The sequence below is a fragment of the Asterias rubens genome (assembly GCF_902459465.1).
Source record: "Asterias rubens chromosome 8 unlocalized genomic scaffold, eAstRub1.3 super_scaffold_89, whole genome shotgun sequence".
In the NCBI taxonomy this organism is placed as follows: Eukaryota; Metazoa; Echinodermata; class Asteroidea; order Forcipulatida; family Asteriidae; genus Asterias; species Asterias rubens.
In genome coordinates, this window is record NW_022985693.1 from 926,030 (window position 1) to 943,056 (window position 17,027).

The window sequence follows — 17,027 nt, forward strand, 5'->3', positions numbered from 1 at the left end:
CCCAGGCTTGCGGCCCCAGGCTTGCGGCCCCAGGCTTGCGGCCCCAGGCTTGCGGCCCCAGGCTTGCGGCCCCAGGCTTGCGGCCCCAGGCTTGCGGCCCCAGGCTTGCGGCTTCAAGCTTGCGGCCCCCAGCTAGATTGCAATATTTGTCATTTAGTTCACAATTCATGGTCCTTGTTTGTTTGCTAACATGGCCATTTGTGTGAACTTGATGTCATTCATCTTCCAATCAGAATCCATGATCCACGAAGTTAATTGTTTTAGATATTATGTCTAAGAAGAAGAAAAGTACCCCCCTTTCTCTTCGCCCCTCCCTTTTGATTTAGACGAATTAATGGTCAATTGAAATAGCGCCCTCTTTAGACCAAATTAGACCAGGTCCATCGTAGGTTTGGTTCCTATACTCATATAAAGCATTTTCTTATAAAACAACCTATAGTATCAGACTATAAAGCTCGCCGAATGAAAAACCGCTTTGCCTGCATCGTCGAATTTTCTTGAGATTTGCCCTCAAATAAGTTGCAAGTTTTAGTGTTATTGATAAAAGTTGCTAACTGCAACAATGCCTGAACGTAAGTGTAATAACTTAGCTTGATCTGAAACTATTTTAAAACGCGTTTACTATGGTTAATGGTAGTACATTTTCGACGCCTTTTTTATACAACAAATTGATGAACCCATTTTTTGAGTGCTCCCCCCCCCAAACAAAAAGTCAAAGTGGTCCTATTTTTATTTGTTAATATTAAATGGGACTAAAAAAAACAATTTTTTTTTAATGAACTAATAGTCCGCCCTAGCCTAGCCCTGGTCTGGTAGGACGTCAGTGTTACTGCACTGCACTGCCTCTCTTCACTGATTAATTATTAAATAAATACAAAAAATCACAAAACATTTATAAATTCAAATTCTATTCTTTGTTTTTTTTATATGGGTTATTAAAATAAATCTTATCCTTAGATATGGGTAATTTTATAAAAAGGGTGTTGCGCGGCAAGACAGGCGCGCTGTCCGCTTACGATGCCTGCCGTTCACGCACAAAGTGCACATGCACTGTCGCATACATACAGCCCTTCTACAGAGTGGTTTAGTCCAACTCGATCGTGGCTTGGCAGTTCGGCAAGCGAGTAGGCTGGTGCCCGCGTGTACAGAGCGCTTGGTGACCAAGTGACCCAAAAATAAAGCGTTGAGCATAAGTAAAAAAAACTTGCGCTGCGGCAGAAAAAAACCCAGTGAGCACCGAGCAGAAAATTGCATTTCTGAAAGGTTTTTGAATTTAACTCAACAAAAAGGCCATACACGCATCATGAATGTATATTGAGTGTGTGTGGATAGTTTTGGGTGTGTAGTAAAAAGGAAATTTTAGTTATTGATGGCGAACGGTCGTAAAACGCCGTTTCATCTATCAACGCCGTTTATAAAAACGTATAGCGTTAAATTAAGGAGGTCTAAAATATTAGATCCCTATAAGGCTTACGGGGGAGCCTTATAGTTTCTAGAAGTACTATACAGTATCATATCAAATGAAAAAGTGGTAGCGCCATACAGAAACTTTTCCCTTTGATTTAATTTAAAGTATAAAATTGACTCTTTTTATTTCAGGTGATAAGGATGAGCCTTTCTCCAATCCATTACCTCCGTCTGAGGCCAGACGGATGTCCGCAGAAGAGGCTGATGCATCGTAAGTAAACAAAAATGCTTCATCTAATTCTAATTCTAATTCTAATGGAATTGTTGTGGCTGAGTGGTCAAGCTCTGCTGTATCTGACCAGCAGAGTGTGGATTCAAGTCCCGGTCGTGACACTAGTGTCTAAAGCAAGATACTTACAAACCATGTCTTCATCGTTCGGATGGGCAAAAACAGCTGTCCCCAGTGGGTCCTTTGTGGTGTTTTAAAAACTATCAACGCACGTAAGTTACCCCAGCGGCCAACTTGACTAAACTTTCTGCAACCTGCGTCTGTCTACTTGCGCAATGTTGATGGCGCAACTTGCGCCTTAGCAAGTGGACTAATGCAGTTGTGTCAAGTGTCGTGAAATTGGCTGTAGCTCAGTACACACTTATCGCAAAGAGAAGGGGTTAGCCCCAGTGTGTCTTCCAGTGCGACTGTCTTCAATCATGAAGGCTGCACTAGAAAGGAAGAAAGAAAGAAAGAATGAACAACCACTTTCAAATGTCCTTAATCAGTCTACATGCACACGTACATTTGAAAGGTTGAAGGTAACATTGTATATTTGCCTTTCCATCTCTATCCAGATTGACACACATGACGAATGCTGACTTCAGGAAGTTATTGATGACACCGAGGGCCACACCTGGAGAAGCTCCACCGTCTAAGATCAAACAGAATAGAGAGTAAGTAACAAAAACCCACCCAACACAAATCTTTCCAAATTCACACATTGGTTGAGTCAATATGAATTCAAGCATTCTAGTTTAAGAAATTGACCACACACACTACACAGTTGGGTGGATATGTGCGCATTACAAGTCTTGTTATTACATATCAATCCTATCTGTTTGGCTTCAATCCCCATATGTTTTGGTAGCATGCATGATTAAAAATGGTTTAGAAACCTTACTGGATCTAAGGATGAGATTATCAATTAATGTTTTAAAGTTGAATAACAAGTTTATTTTGCTTTATTATTCAGACTGCCACGAGACTACAATGAAGCAGATGATCCCAAAGCCTTACGTCGTAAGAAGAAGAGCTTTTATGCAAAGCTCAAGAAACAAGAGATGGAGAGAGAGGCAGAATTGGCAAAAAAATATAGAAATCGGGTAAGAATCAAGATTTGTAGAGCCATTTCAGATACCGGCCTGCAAACTGGCCTGCAAACTCAAAGATAGAAATGTTTGATTGAGCTTATCAACTTGTGAATTAATTTTACAATAAATTATCAGCAAAATTATGACATCTATATTCAGTTTATCTTTGTTAATTGAATGAGATCAATATGTAAGATTTATATATTGTAATATTGTTAACTCTTAACCATATTGGGATTGCATCTTTACATAATACAAATGATTTGAATGGGAATAGAGATGAAATGTTTGTATTGTTTGTGTTTTGATAATTAGGCTCAGGAGCGTCGTGAGGGTAAGAATGAATATGAAGAAACCGAGGTTGTCAGTACTACAGCCAACTATCGTGCAGTGGCCCCGGATTCACAAGCGTAAGTTGCTTTAATACTTTATTCTGTTTGCTTCCAGATAAGCAGCTATATGACATGTTGAGCTTGATGGTTCTTGTACGGTGATTGTTATTTTTTTTCCAGCCACACCGAACAGCGCAAGCACCAATTACAGGATGGATAAAAACATTAAGTTACATAAAATAGCACAATAAAGTTATTTAAAAGAAAAACAGACATCCCTTGACAGAAATTAAAATGGTGAAACGTTCTGATGATAATGATTTAATATTTCAGTGGTGACACGGCATCTAACCGACGTAAACAGTTGATTGAAGAAAGTAAATACCTTGGTGGTGATATGGAACATACTCATTTAGTGAAAGGCTTGGACTATGCATTGCTTCATAAGGTCAGTATCTGCTTAAATTCTTCACGTCACATTGTGTTGTTTTGTGAATTTTTCCTTCTTGTAAGACAATCTGTGTTTTTTGTGTGTTTACATAATTTGTTTTGAACATTACCCTGTATTTGCCAATAGTTGAGTAGGGGTCGTTGGTTCTTCATGTTTATCCAATGTAGTATTTTGACTGCTTTTGCCAATGTTGTATGACTTGTTGTTTACTTGAGTGGAAATTAATAGATAGATAAACAAACAAACAAAACTATCGAGGTGTAAGTACACTATTTGGGGGTTTAGGCCACCCGCTGAAATCACCTTTGTTTTTGTCCACATTTTTATTTTTCCCCTTATACTTCCATCCAAATCCAAATATTCTCATAACATTTTCGCATGAAATTTGTTATCGATCATTCTCAGGAACTACAGTCTTAAAAGACACAAACAAGCCTGTGCTCTAACCTAGATCCAGAAGCAAGTTTTTTTTTAATATTGTTATTTACACATCATTGAACCCATTTGCTAAACTGATTATGTTTACTGATGTTTTGAAATTCTTACGATGTGTTGATGAAACCTTTTTGTTTTAATGAAGGTCCGAGCAGAAATTACAACCAAGGAGAAAGAGAAGGAAGATATGATGGAAACAACGTTCCAAAGCTCCAGTAAAACGCCCAAGAAAACCTATGTGTAAGTTCCTTGTTATGGAAGTGTCGTGGCCGAGCGATTAAGAGCACTGAATTCAAACTCTGGTGTTTCTGATCAGCAGAGTGTGGGTTCCAATCCCCAGCCGTGACACTGTGTCCTTGAGCAAGACACTTAACCATTGCTTCGTCCTTCGGATGGGACGTAAAGCCGTTGGTCCTATGTGTTGTGTAAGGCATGTAAAAGAACCTAGTGCACTTATCGAAAAGAGAAGGGGTTCGCCTTGGTGTTCCTGGTTGTGGCTGGTTAATGCGCCATAGCACCCTGTAAACCCTTATAAGGTGCTAAATAATTGGGTCTCAGAATTCATCACTGCAATAACCTATCTTTCTGAAAGTTTGTATATACTCAGCGCCTTGAGTACCTTGTTTGGTAGATACGTGCGCTATATAAGACTTCGATATTATTATATTATTATTATTATTATTATTATTATTATTATTATTATTATTATTATTATATCATGAGATTATAATATTGAATCTAGATGATGAACAACTAATGTGGAACTTAATTTGATATGTTTTTAATCATCATTTGTTTGTTGCTTTGCTTAACAGGGAACCTGAGGAAAGCTTGCAGTTCAAAACAAAACTTGGTGAGTGCATAATGAATACTTCATTGAGATCCATAAATGGATGTGAGTGACGTGTGAGATCATTCATTGCCACTGGATGGGACACCCACAGTCAATATCAGAAATCAAACATTGCATTCCATTTATGCTTGTATAGGTGACATTTCTGCAGTTTTAATCAGATATCTAGTGTATTTTACAACAGAAACATGTATTTCTGAATTCTGATTGAAATAAACAGTTATCTCTGGGACTTATTATTTTTATTTTAAGAAAAGTTATATGGTGGGAAGTAACTCCTCTAGACATAAACACTATTTATATTTTAAAGTATTGTTATTTGTTGCTTTTTTGCTTTTCTTCTTGGCGTTGTAAAAAGCACAAATGTTGCCTTAATGTGTATTACTTGGTTTCAACTGTTTGGCATCATTTATTTTCAAACCACAGTTGCCTTTTCTTGAGGTTCTTCCAATAATTCATTCTTGGACATGAGTTTACAAATGCTTTACTTTTCTCATCTCAGTTGATATTGTTTTTCCCATCTTACCAATAATTCTTTAATGTTTTATTGACAGCTCGTAACATCTATAGAAGTTTATTCAAGACTAAAATGTCTGAGCGTAATGAGTTATTTTTACCTGGTCGGATGGCTTACAAGGTGGATCTAGAAGATGACTTTCTAGAAAGTGATATCCCAACAACAGTCATTAGAAGTAAAGCTGACTGTCCCACCATGGAGGTAAGTCAATCATATCACACTGTTTAGCAGAATCAAGTCATTCAGGATTCACAGTCATAATGGTGCATTTGATTACTGTTCATTTTGGTTTTACCCAAGTTGCACCGATGTGTGTAAGCACTGTATACTCTGTACTTTCCTGAGTTCTGTGAACAAAATTATAGGCATACTACTGAGTACACAGTGCCTACACACATCAGTGCAAGGGTAAAACCAAAATTAGTATTCTTTATCCCGATGCAAATTTAACATATATTGATTACTTATCTTTTTTTATTTGTAATCAAACATAGAAGAAATGTCCAGAGCTGGATTTGAACCTGTGTGAGCTCTGGATTAATCTAAACCTAATGTTAGCAGGCTCCCTTATTATCAAATGTCTTTGTTTAGGGATGAAATAAACTGGCATTGTTTAAAATGCCATTAATGTTATCGTCTTCATGGGTTCTTCAATGATCTTGGCAAGACACTCTAACCTCCGTTTCTGTAATTTATTTTCAGTCTCAAACAACACTGACTACTAATGACATCGTAATCAACAAACTTACTCAGATTCTGTCTTACTTGAGACAAGGACAACGAGGCAAGAAAATGAAGAAGAAGGACAAAGGTAAATATTCAAATCTCAGTCTCAGTCAAACTCTTCTAGGATATTCTAGGATTCATGTGAACCTGTAGCTTAAAGTAGGATTTGAAAGTTTGCATGGTTGAAGTGTAACTAAGAGAAGTTTGTGGTAATACCATGTGAATATCTCTTTTTGAGTAGTGTTGGTTCTGGAAAGACGTCCTGGTTAACAACTCAATGCTTCAATATGCTCTATTCTCTACTCACATGGTGTTACCACAAACTTCTTTTAGATACCTGTAGCTTGCTGTATCAAATGATGCATGTGTAACTTGCTGTATCAAAGGATGCATTAACTTGCTGTATCCATCATGAAATATGCTGAATTACTAGTAGAATAACAATTTACTTTTTACTTTTGCAGCAAAGGGGAAAGATGACAAGCTTGAGAAAGACAAAACACAAGGAACTGATGACAGGTAAAGATTATATAAACTAGTTTAAATAGGAATGTGCCAGTAGCACCAAAAAATTACTGAGAAGTACTTTTATATGTAGCTCATGATTATTTTACTTTTAATTGTAAAATTGCTGTAGCTCCCTATGTGTTGTGATAAAAGTTTTAAAAACATACTTTAATATCCATCCATCTTTATATCAAGTAACTGAGTAGGGTTATTTGAAATTCTTTGGTGACTCTACTTCTCCACAGTATTTTCGCTGATGTTGGAGAATACGTCCCAAGTTTCACCAAGACCAGACCTAGCACTAAGGAAACGAAGGAGAGAGACCGTGACAGGGAGCGTGACAAGGAGCGTGACAGAGAGCGTGACAGAGATCGTGACAGGAACCGTGACAGGAACCATGACAGGGATCACGACAGAGATCGTGACAGGGACCATGACCGGGATAGGGACAGGCATCGAGATAGAGAAAGAGATGATGATAGAAAATCCAGGAGTTATTTTGAGCGACCCAAAGTGGATGATGAGGTAAGAGATCCAGTAGTTAGGGATCCACTATTACAGCTCATACATCTTATCTCATAACATCTGGTCAGGTTAGCTGGGTGGTATCTTTCCTTGCCTTCCACCTCTAGGCCCCCAGGAGCCCAGTTGGAATCCAACTGGGGGCACTATGTGGAGTAGGCTTTTAGTACCTACTTGACTGGGTGGGTGTTCCCTGGAATACGTATCTGGGGTTTTCCTCCCACATGTAAAACCTCATTTTTAAATATATGTTAAATTGTTTTATATGATTGATAGTTATGCCTATTTGTTGTTTGACCTTTGACACATCCCCCATCTTCACTCTTCATGTGCTGTCTGTTTAATGTGTAAACTAAGTTCTTGTTTACTGTGGACTGATTGGCTTGTTAAATCCAGTGGACACTATTGGTAATTGTCAAAGACCAGTCTTCTCATTTGGTGTATCTCAACGTATGCATAAAATAACAAACCTGTTAAAATTTGAGCTCGATTGGTCGTCGGAGTTGCGAGATAACTATGAAAGAAAAAATACCCTTGTCACACGAAGTTGTGTGCTTTCAGATGCTTGATTTCGAGAGCTCAAATTCTAACTTTGAGGTCTTGAAATCTGTTTTTTTTTTAATAAACTAGACATCATACTTATAATGATTTATTAGATTGCTTTCCTGTTATGTCGGTCTGTATGATTGTTTTATATTTTGGGCCAAATAAATAATGATATTAATAACATCTCAAGGACGGTTAATAAATGTTTTAAATGTGCTATTTCTAATAGTGTGTTTCTGTTGTAATAATTGAAGGAACGAATGTTGTTCGTTTGTTTGTTTTGTAACTAGCCTGTACCTCCACCAATGAAGAGAGGATCCAACCTGAAAGACTTTACTCAAAGCATCAATGACAAATATGGAAAGGTAGGAATATAACTGTCAGCTTGTCTGTTTAATTATAAAGGAGCCACTTCTAAACATCTGGTCATATCCAGAATCAAATATTTACTGTGTTTTGTTATTTCTTTCTTGTTATTGAGAGTTGTTGGTCAAGTCTGTCCTGAGCCAACATCAGGCTTGTGTTTATAACCAGTTCATTTTAAAGGACTGAGAATATTTCTATTCCCCCTCGACCAGTTGCCAATCCATCGAGGGTACTCCCCGGCTCTCACTGGTATTCATTTGTACTCCTGGGTGGAGATAAGCGATTATGATAAAGTGCCTTGTTCAAGAAAACAAGTGTTGCGACTGACCAGGCTAGGATTGGAACCCACATTCTGTGAATTATAGAACTCTAGTCCATCGCTCTACACCACTCTGCCATGACACCCCTGAGAGTTATTCAATTGTTTAACATTATATTTGATTAAAGGTTCAGCCAAGGACAGAGGAGCGGTTTGCTGGGACTCTAACTGCCGTTGATATGGCAGCATCACAAGCTAAGGATAAAGAAAGAGGGTGAGCAAGGATTCATCATAAATATATCATTTAAACAAGCTTCTCTAACTGGGTGTTTTTGTAGTTATTGTTGCTCTCATAAGTACATTTTATCTATTTACCATCTTTATGTTAATACCTTTTTAACATTAATTGTACGAGAAGTTCTGCAAGGGACTTTTAAACAAATTGTTGTGTTTATTTTTGCTGTAGTTTACCATTTTAATCATTCTCCTTTTGCTGTTGGTTTGTATTTAATTGTTTCTTAATTTTGTTGTTATGCACTTGTTTTCATTTTATGGAATGGGCGCAATAAGTAGGCCTACATGGTATGTATTGTATTGCTAATTTTTTGAGTGTTTTCTATCTGTAATAATATATGTAGTAGCTGATTTTTGTATTTTTGTGAAGAAATTTGAGGCCTTGCATAGACATTATATAAACATTTTTATTATTATAAATCAATCAACTACTTTTTATTATAACTAAATCTGCTGTGACTTCTTTATGAAACAAAAACTGTGTGATTGAAGTGGCTACACACAGTATGTACGTAGCCTACTGCTGGAATGTGTATGTTAGCCCTGAGATGGCAAGAGTTTATTTCAATGTGGTTTTATTTCTTGTATTTGCAGCATAGCTCTAAAAGGTGATGACAGAAAGCGATCTAAAGGATCTAAGCAAGACATTGTGGATGGTTATGCAGAATGCTACCCAGGGTAAGGATAGCATTTGGAGAATCCCATTCAAGATAACAATTGTAATAGACCCCCTTGCATGTGACGGAACACTCTCAAAGAAAGCCCTCTATGAGGCCAAAAAGCACCCTCACTAAGGCCGAAGGAGGCAACTGTTCTTTGTGCGTGAAAATGTGCGCATTACCCGAGCGTCCCTGTAGCGTCTCGTGTTACACAAGGGTTCTATTCTCATGAAGCAAATCCGATGATGACTAGCCAGCCTGGAGCCCCTAGCTGGTGAACGATAGGCAGTGTACCTGAATCCATAAAGTCACAGGTTCCAATCCAACCTTGGGCAGTTTAACTGATATTCTGTTATAAACTAATACACGTAATGTGTTCATGGGGTTTGAGAAGTTGTGAAGTATCAATATATTATTTGGTTTGTGGTAACACCTTGTGTTTATCTTCTTGGTAAGTAGATTATGTTTTTTGGAGAACTCGTCTTTCTTTATATTCTACTACAGCGGAGTAGATTTTGGTGAATTCAGGATACTCCTTTACTAATAATGTGTCGTTGGTTTATGTAGGTTTGCAGAGACTGCTGATGCTCTAGATGATTCTGACGATGAAGTGGATTATACTAAAATGGATCTGGTAAGATTACTCAAACTAAAGCTTCAATGTTAAGTTGTCTGATCCCAAAATGGATTACACTAAAACGGATATTTTAAGATTATTCAAACTAAAGCTTTTTCTGAAGACGAGTCGAGAATACTGTTCGAAGTGTCGATACCAAACTGGCTCTTTTCAGAGCCAACACTCACCATAAGAGATTTACACATGGTTGTACCCGCAAGTTTACTATTTATTTATAGTTTCTTCGTATTTCTCCACACCATGCAACGCTTCAAACAATACATTTTCTGATCCCTGGTTGAATAATTTGACGTCATGTTATAATTGTATGTGTTTATACTGTATTTGGGTGCTGCTAAGATTTAGATGGTCTAGCACTACACTTTACAATGTGTTGATATTCCTGCAGGGTAACAAGAAAGGTCCAGTTGGCAGATGGGATTTTGACACACAGGAGGAGTATAGTACGTATATGAACAACAAGGAAGCATTGCCAAAGTAAGTTCTTTACTTTCATTACAATATAGGTAAACAACAAGGAAGCATTGCCAAAGTAAGTTCTTTACTTTCATTACAATATAGGTAAACAACAAGGAAGCATTGCCAAAGTAAGTTCTTTACTTTCATTACAATATAGGTAAAGTTCTCGCAAGGATAAAATGGTTAACGAGTGGTTGTTTAGTGATGTATGTAAGGCATGCATACAGTGGTTGAAGTGTGAATGACTCTTGCCGTGTCATCTCAGGGCGACTGGCAACTTAACGCACATTATCATTTTGTTTTAACTGGTCCACTCTGCACCGGCTATTGGTAACCATCGATGCGACCATGCCCGGTCAGTTGGTTCCAAATAATCGACTAGTGTAGACCGACTAGACAGAGTTCAGGCAAACTTAGTAAAAACTAGGGTCGACGATAGTCCTTGGCAAAGAAAGTTAATTGCTTTAATAACATTATTGTATTGTAATAAAGCAAAACTTCCCTGCTAACCCATGAAATACGCTTGACATAAGCGTGGAATTCCCTGTTTTTGTAAGTACCGATTCTTTCCTTATGGTGAACAGAGCCATAAAATTGGGTCCAGGACTTTCAAAGCACCCTTGTTCCTTTGGCTCTGATTATTCCTAAAACCATGTCAACTCCTTGCGAGTATGCAGCCACATGGGCCACATGCGCTTACTATTGGAGCTATAAACAAAGCGGCTGGTTTTAAAGGCAGTGGACACTATTGGTAATTACTCAAAATAATTATTAGCATAAAACCTTTCTTGATTATGAGTAATGGGGAGAGGTTGATAGTATAAAACATTGTGAGAAACAGCTCCCTCTGAAGTGACATATTTTTCGAGAAAGACGTAATTTTCCACAAATTTGTTTTCGAGACCTCAGATTTAGAATTTGAGGTCTCGAAATCAAGCATCTGAAAGCACACAACTTCGTGTGACAAGGGTGTTTTTTTTTTCATTATTATCCTGCAAATTCGACAACCAATATTGAGCTCAAATTTTCACAGGTTTGTTACTTTATGCATATGTTGAGAAACACCAAGTGAGAAGACTGGTCTTTGACAATTACCAATAGTGATGAGTGTCTTTAACCTTTAAACTATGATAGAGTAGGTTCATATTGAACTTGTTGTGTACATCAGGTTTCCATTTCGAAAAATTACTTCAAAAATGTCAAGGAATCGGAATGGTGGAAGGAATTTCTATTAGTGAGCTAATTAATTCTTTAGATGTTGTATAATTTATTTATTTTTTACATATATACTTGTATTTTTTTTTTTTTTGGGGGGGGGGGGGGGTTGCTTACATAAATTTGTAAATAACATGTTAACATTCATAATGATAGCTTCAATGTTAAATACGTTTTATTTGTTTTTTTCCTAAAGAGCGGCCTTCCAGTTTGGCATAAAGATGTCAGAAGGACGAAAGACAAGAAGAACATTTGGTGAAAAGAATGAGAAAGCAGAGTTGGATAGAGAGTGGCAGCAGATTAGCCAGGTATGTATATACATAGGATACAGATGAAATATCACTTGATCATTTCATGAAGAATTGCATCAGGTTAGTTTGGCATGTGTGCAGATGTATCAAGTAGAATTATTATGCTTGATGTTAATAATTGCATGAGATATTGTACGATAAATTCTTACATGGTTTATTTTAATCTTGCAGATTATTTCTAAGAGAAAGACTGGTGCAGAAGGAGGGTAAGTCAACAAGTGCAGACAAATAAATCCTTGATTATATTTAGATTTCGTTTTTATTTGGATGATGTGTTCAGAGGTGCGTTTTTGGTGATCCTAACCAATAACTGTTCAGTCATTGTCCATGATTAACCAATGGCCAACATTTCAGCCGAAACAGTTATTGGATACGAGTGCCAAAATGCGCCCAAAGCTGAAGTAGCCTTTAATCAGGGCGCACGCGGCACCCCCAGATGTCACGCAAGAAAAAAGACCAGAGCGAGTGACGAAGCGCCTTTAGCAACCTGTTATCTAATAAATTATTTTTATATGCACCTTCTATCTATGTGTTGACTTCAGAACATGACTTTTTAGTGCACCCTTATGTGTGTGTGGGTCATGGAGCCTGCATGCGGCGTGTGATCAATGGTTATGTCTTCTTATTGGCCAACAACTCGTCACGCTCATGCATTATGCATTACATTTCCCCCCACCAAAATCTGTGGCAAAAAGTGAAGAAAAACTTAAGGCCCCAAAACAAATTGCTAAAGGCACTTCGAGGCTTCGCCGCACGCACTGGTCTTTTTTTGTGCGTGATATCCAGGGTCCTGCTTGACATCTGTGCTGTGTGCGCCTTGACTAAAGGCTAAGGCAGAGGCTGTGAGGCTGATATGTGGATTGTTTTTATCATTACAGTGGATCAAAGCGCCCCAAGTACTAAAGATTCTCACCAATCATGGAAAGAATTCTTGTATCTACTGGACATCAGGTGGTTGTGTACAAATCCAGAAAGAATTTGATTGTAAGAGACATTTTAATAACAACTTGATCTGATTGCCACATTTGGAGGAGCTTTTGTTCACGAGTCAGTTTTACATGTAGTTATTTATGTTACGTAAGGATTTCATAGATGTGTTGAATTTGTTCAATCAGTCTGTTATGTTTCTACATAACATTGGCAACCTTTTATCAACACAAAAGCTCCAAGAATAGCAAGTTCTTTTGATCAATTACTCTGTTGACTGTATAAAGTCATGATCAGGCTCGCATCAGGCCAAATTTCATACAGATGCTTAAACATAAAAAGTACCTCGGCACAGTCAAAGCACAATGTCACCTGTACAACTTGTGACTGGTATCCTGCTCATTTTTGCTTAGCAGACAATTGTTAAAGGAACATGTTGCCTTGGATCGGTTGAGTTGGTCTTTGAAAAGCATTTGCAACCCTTTGTTATAAAATGCATATGATTATTGAAAGATATTTTAAAAGTAGAACATATTTAATGACCCACACAATTATCACTAAAAATTGCGACAAACACGGTCGACCATTTATGGGAGTCCTCCCATAAATGGCCGACCATGTTTATTCTTAAAGTAAAACAAAAACCACGCGATTTCGAGGCAAATGTGTGTGGATCATTGTATTATACTTTTGAAACATCTTTCTAACCATATGCATTTTAAAACAAACGGTTACAAATGCTTTTCAAAGACCAACTCGACCGATCCAAGGCAACGTGTTCCTTTAAGCACTGTTTTCTGCATCAGAAACTCTATGAAATTGGGCCCTGATACTTTTAGTAACAGTGGCAAAGAAAACTTAAAACCACTGTTAGATTGCTTGACCATTACTTGTTTTTATCGTAACTTGCATGCCTGAATAATAAAGAGCCACAATAACAGCTACAGAGCTTTACTTCAGTAAAATGACTATAAACAGTTGTGAACACTATATCTTTTAAAAAGTTTGTAAGATACACTTGTACAGTTTTGATTCAAAAATTCAATTTCTATATTTTCTGGATGAGCATAAAATAATGAATAGTGAACCATTTTCCCCTAGATATGACACTGTAACACTGATACATAAACAAGAATCAAGATTTCTTTGAATTGGCTGTGTTGTGTGTTTTAAGATGTATCAAGCGCACAGACTTGAAAATGGCTGTTTCTGTTGAATTAGTTACTCTCTACAAATGGACACAGAAAGCTACTTAATTATTGTGTTTATGGTAACCCAGGGACAGACTGAAACTGAATAAGTAAATAAACAATGGTGAGGGAAATTTGTTTTCTATAGGAATTTTCTTTATTTCCTTATAATTTAAAGTTTTTCAAGACCTTTTTATTTTGCGAGTTTCATTAGGTATAAATCTAGATTTTTGCTCGGTTGGCACAAGTGTGTCCATCTTGGTGAATCTTCCAATAACAACTATTTGAACGCCAACTTCCCCTAGCATTCATACCAATGCATCCTGGGACAGCTGACTTCAACTACAATTATTTGTTTTCTTTGTGAATTATGGTAAACCTGCTGAAAAATAACTTACAAGCTCGGGTTAATATTTTGTATTAACCCGACCATGTCTTCTGATTAATGAATGAAGTTAATGGTGAAAAGGTTGCTTTTAAAAGGGTGAAAATATGTGCTGACCCAGCCCCCTGTGGTGCCCCCCCCCCCCCTCCCTGGTAGCATCAGTCGTACAATGTCCAAATTGGTGGCTACAGCTACTGCTGGATTGCAGCATAATCATCAGGCCTGGAATTACACGCAGGCCACGGCCTTGGTGCCCCTTCAAGGTGCCCCTTCAAAGTTCCCCATTGGCTTTCAAAATCTTATAATGGAAGTGCCCTTTGCAAAATAAAAATGGCATTGCCCTCTCAAAGATGAAACTCCAGGCCTGTAATCATGCATAGAAATATACAAGGTCCTTAGTAATAGTCATAGCATTAGACGTATCTGCTAAATCGGATATGGCCTAGTATGTACATCTGCCGTCACACTTCGAGGCTGGTGAATTACGCCAGAGAGTGGCCTCCTGAACTGACTGATGTATTGGTAACTACTACTAACAACCCAAAAGTCAATACAAATAAAACAATTTTACAAGCTCATATTTTTATGCCCAAAGCTGATTTGATGTTTTATTCAATTCAATAATATCCAACACTTTCACAATGTTAACCTTTTATAAATATGTAACGATGTTAACATTTTGTAAATATAAAGTATAACTTGAACTTTGATATGGTGGATTGGTGGCATGTGTTACTACAAGGCAGTGCATACGCAGCATCTAGCAACAGAGAGTACCATTCTCCTGAAGACGATCAAAGCATACTAGTCGAAACGTTGGGTCCTTAACCACCAATTCTTTTCAGAACCAAAAAGATTTTCACATGGTGTTCTCGTCAACCTCTCTTGACAAAATATTTATGAAAACAAGCACTGCATTGTAATTTGTACAAAAGGGGAAGAATCCTGCTTCAAAATCCATTTACACTTATCTCATCAAAGTCACCAAATTGCTTCATATTTAAAATTTTCTTATAAGCAAACAAGATAATGTACAATATAAAATATTAAAATAGAAAGTTTAAGGATAAAATTCCTGACAAGAAGCATTGTTTGGTTAATGTGGTTTTTGTCATCTCTACCCATTTTCTATCTCCCTATTGTTGCTTATGAGTAAAAACTGAAAATTTGATTAAACTACACAATCATAACTGTTTAAAGGCAGTGGACATAACTCAATATAATCATTAAAACATTGTGAGAAACAGCTCCCTCTGGTGAAGTAACATACTTTTGGAGAAAGAAGTCATTTTCCACGTGTGACGAGGGTGTTTTTTCTTTCATTATTATCTCGCAACTTCAACGACCAATTGAGCTAATTTTTTTCACAGGTTTGTCATTTTGTGCATACTGTTGGGATACACCAAGTAAGAAAGACTGGTCTTTGACAATTACCCATAGTGTCTAGTGTCTTTAAGATGGTAAATACATCTCGTTGTTCTTGAATATTTAGTTTTTGCCTGTATATCATGTACTTGTATTCTCCTGTATAAATGTACATATGTATTCTTTACACCCCCCCCACCCCCCTGATGCAAAAGTTACATCTATCAATAGGTTTGTTATTGGTCTGTCACTGCTGTCCATGTTGGATGCAAATTAGCTGCCTGCGCAAGCTTGAAGCTGGCATGGCCAAGATGGGCCGCCAGACTTCAAGCTTATGGGAGTGAAATTAGCGTGTGGCAAATTTGCGCATGCGGATGAAGATGTGCGCTACATTTCGTCAAGGTCGCGTAGGGTGCCACGTAATGTACACTTGCTTGCCCAGGTTGAATTGAATTGAATTGGATTGAATGGTTTATTCGTCAAGTATATAAAGTACATGAAATTTTCAATCCTATTGTACAGCAACATACAAAATATTAAAATGTAAAATTGCACAAGTTATACCACAATACCACAGAAAACAATAACCATAATTAAAAGCTCATCACAATTTATATAAAAAATAAACTAACATTAAAACACGAAAGAGTCATGGACCCCCTCCCCCAAACTAAAAGAGGCTAAGTTGCACAGGAGATGCCAGAAAAAAATTAAAATAAACAAATATAGACAGTACATAGGGCTGGATGCATTGTACTCCTATAACTATTTTGATTTTGTTCCGCTATCGATGCGTCTCCCAAAGTAAATGTAGGACTAGGAGTAGTGCATTGTAGTTATCTAATAAAATCACAGTTAAAATTAAGGACTTTAGTTCGGTATTAAAGGCAGTGGACACTATTGGTAATTGTCAAAGACTAGCCTTCACAGTTGTTGTATCTCAACATAAGCAGAAAATAACAAACCTTTGAAAATTTGAGCTCAATCGGTCATCGAACTTGCGAGATAATAATGAAAGATAAACACCCTTGTCACACGAAGTTGTGTGCGTTCAGATGGTTGATTTCGAGACTTCAAGTTCTAAATCTGAGGTCTCGAAATCAAATTTACTTCTTTCTCAAAAACTATGGCACTTCAGAGGGAGCCGTATCTCACAATGTTTTTACCATCAACCTCTCCCCATTACTCGTCACCAAGAAAGGTTTTATGCTTATAATTTTTTTGAGTAATTACCAATAGTGTCCACTGCCATGCTTTAATTAGTAAAGAATCATTTTAAATTCTCAAGGATTCCTTTTGAAA

The 17,027-nt window shown here is 37.3% G+C and overlaps 2 protein-coding genes across 2 annotated transcripts in view; one reads left to right on the plus strand and one right to left on the minus strand.

Moving 5' to 3' along the window:
- Positions 1 to 1,922, minus strand: part of LOC117305549 — a 44,371-nt gene extending 42,449 nt beyond the window's left edge. The window contains exon 1 of the mRNA XM_033790432.1: positions 1,826 to 1,922. The gene's annotated coding sequence lies outside the window, so the exon portion shown is untranslated. The remainder of the gene's footprint in view (positions 1 to 1,825) is intronic.
- LOC117305550 (protein Red-like) lies at positions 454 to 13,223 on the plus strand. Its single transcript, XM_033790434.1, has 20 exons — positions 454 to 572; positions 1,600 to 1,678; positions 2,254 to 2,352; positions 2,652 to 2,781; positions 3,085 to 3,179; positions 3,435 to 3,549; positions 4,133 to 4,227; positions 4,803 to 4,840; positions 5,395 to 5,558; positions 6,060 to 6,168; positions 6,548 to 6,602; positions 6,836 to 7,115; positions 7,949 to 8,023; positions 8,472 to 8,557; positions 9,172 to 9,255; positions 9,804 to 9,870; positions 10,262 to 10,350; positions 11,744 to 11,855; positions 12,030 to 12,064; positions 12,737 to 13,223. Exons 1-20 carry the CDS (start codon positions 563 to 565, stop codon positions 12,759 to 12,761), a joined length of 1,842 nt encoding a protein of 613 aa, XP_033646325.1. The 5' UTR covers positions 454 to 562; the 3' UTR covers positions 12,762 to 13,223.
- Positions 13,224 to 17,027: the final 3,804 nt, after the last annotated feature.

Bases quoted from the DNA above. Each gene is read 5' to 3' on its own strand.
- LOC117305550 (XM_033790434.1), top strand. The intron at 7,116-7,948 runs GTAAGAGATCCA...TTTTGTAACTAG, and splicing joins GACCCAAAGTGGATGATGAG to CCTGTACCTCCACCAATGAA. The intron at 10,351-11,743 runs GTAAGTTCTTTA...TTTTTCCTAAAG, and splicing joins AACAAGGAAGCATTGCCAAA to AGCGGCCTTCCAGTTTGGCA.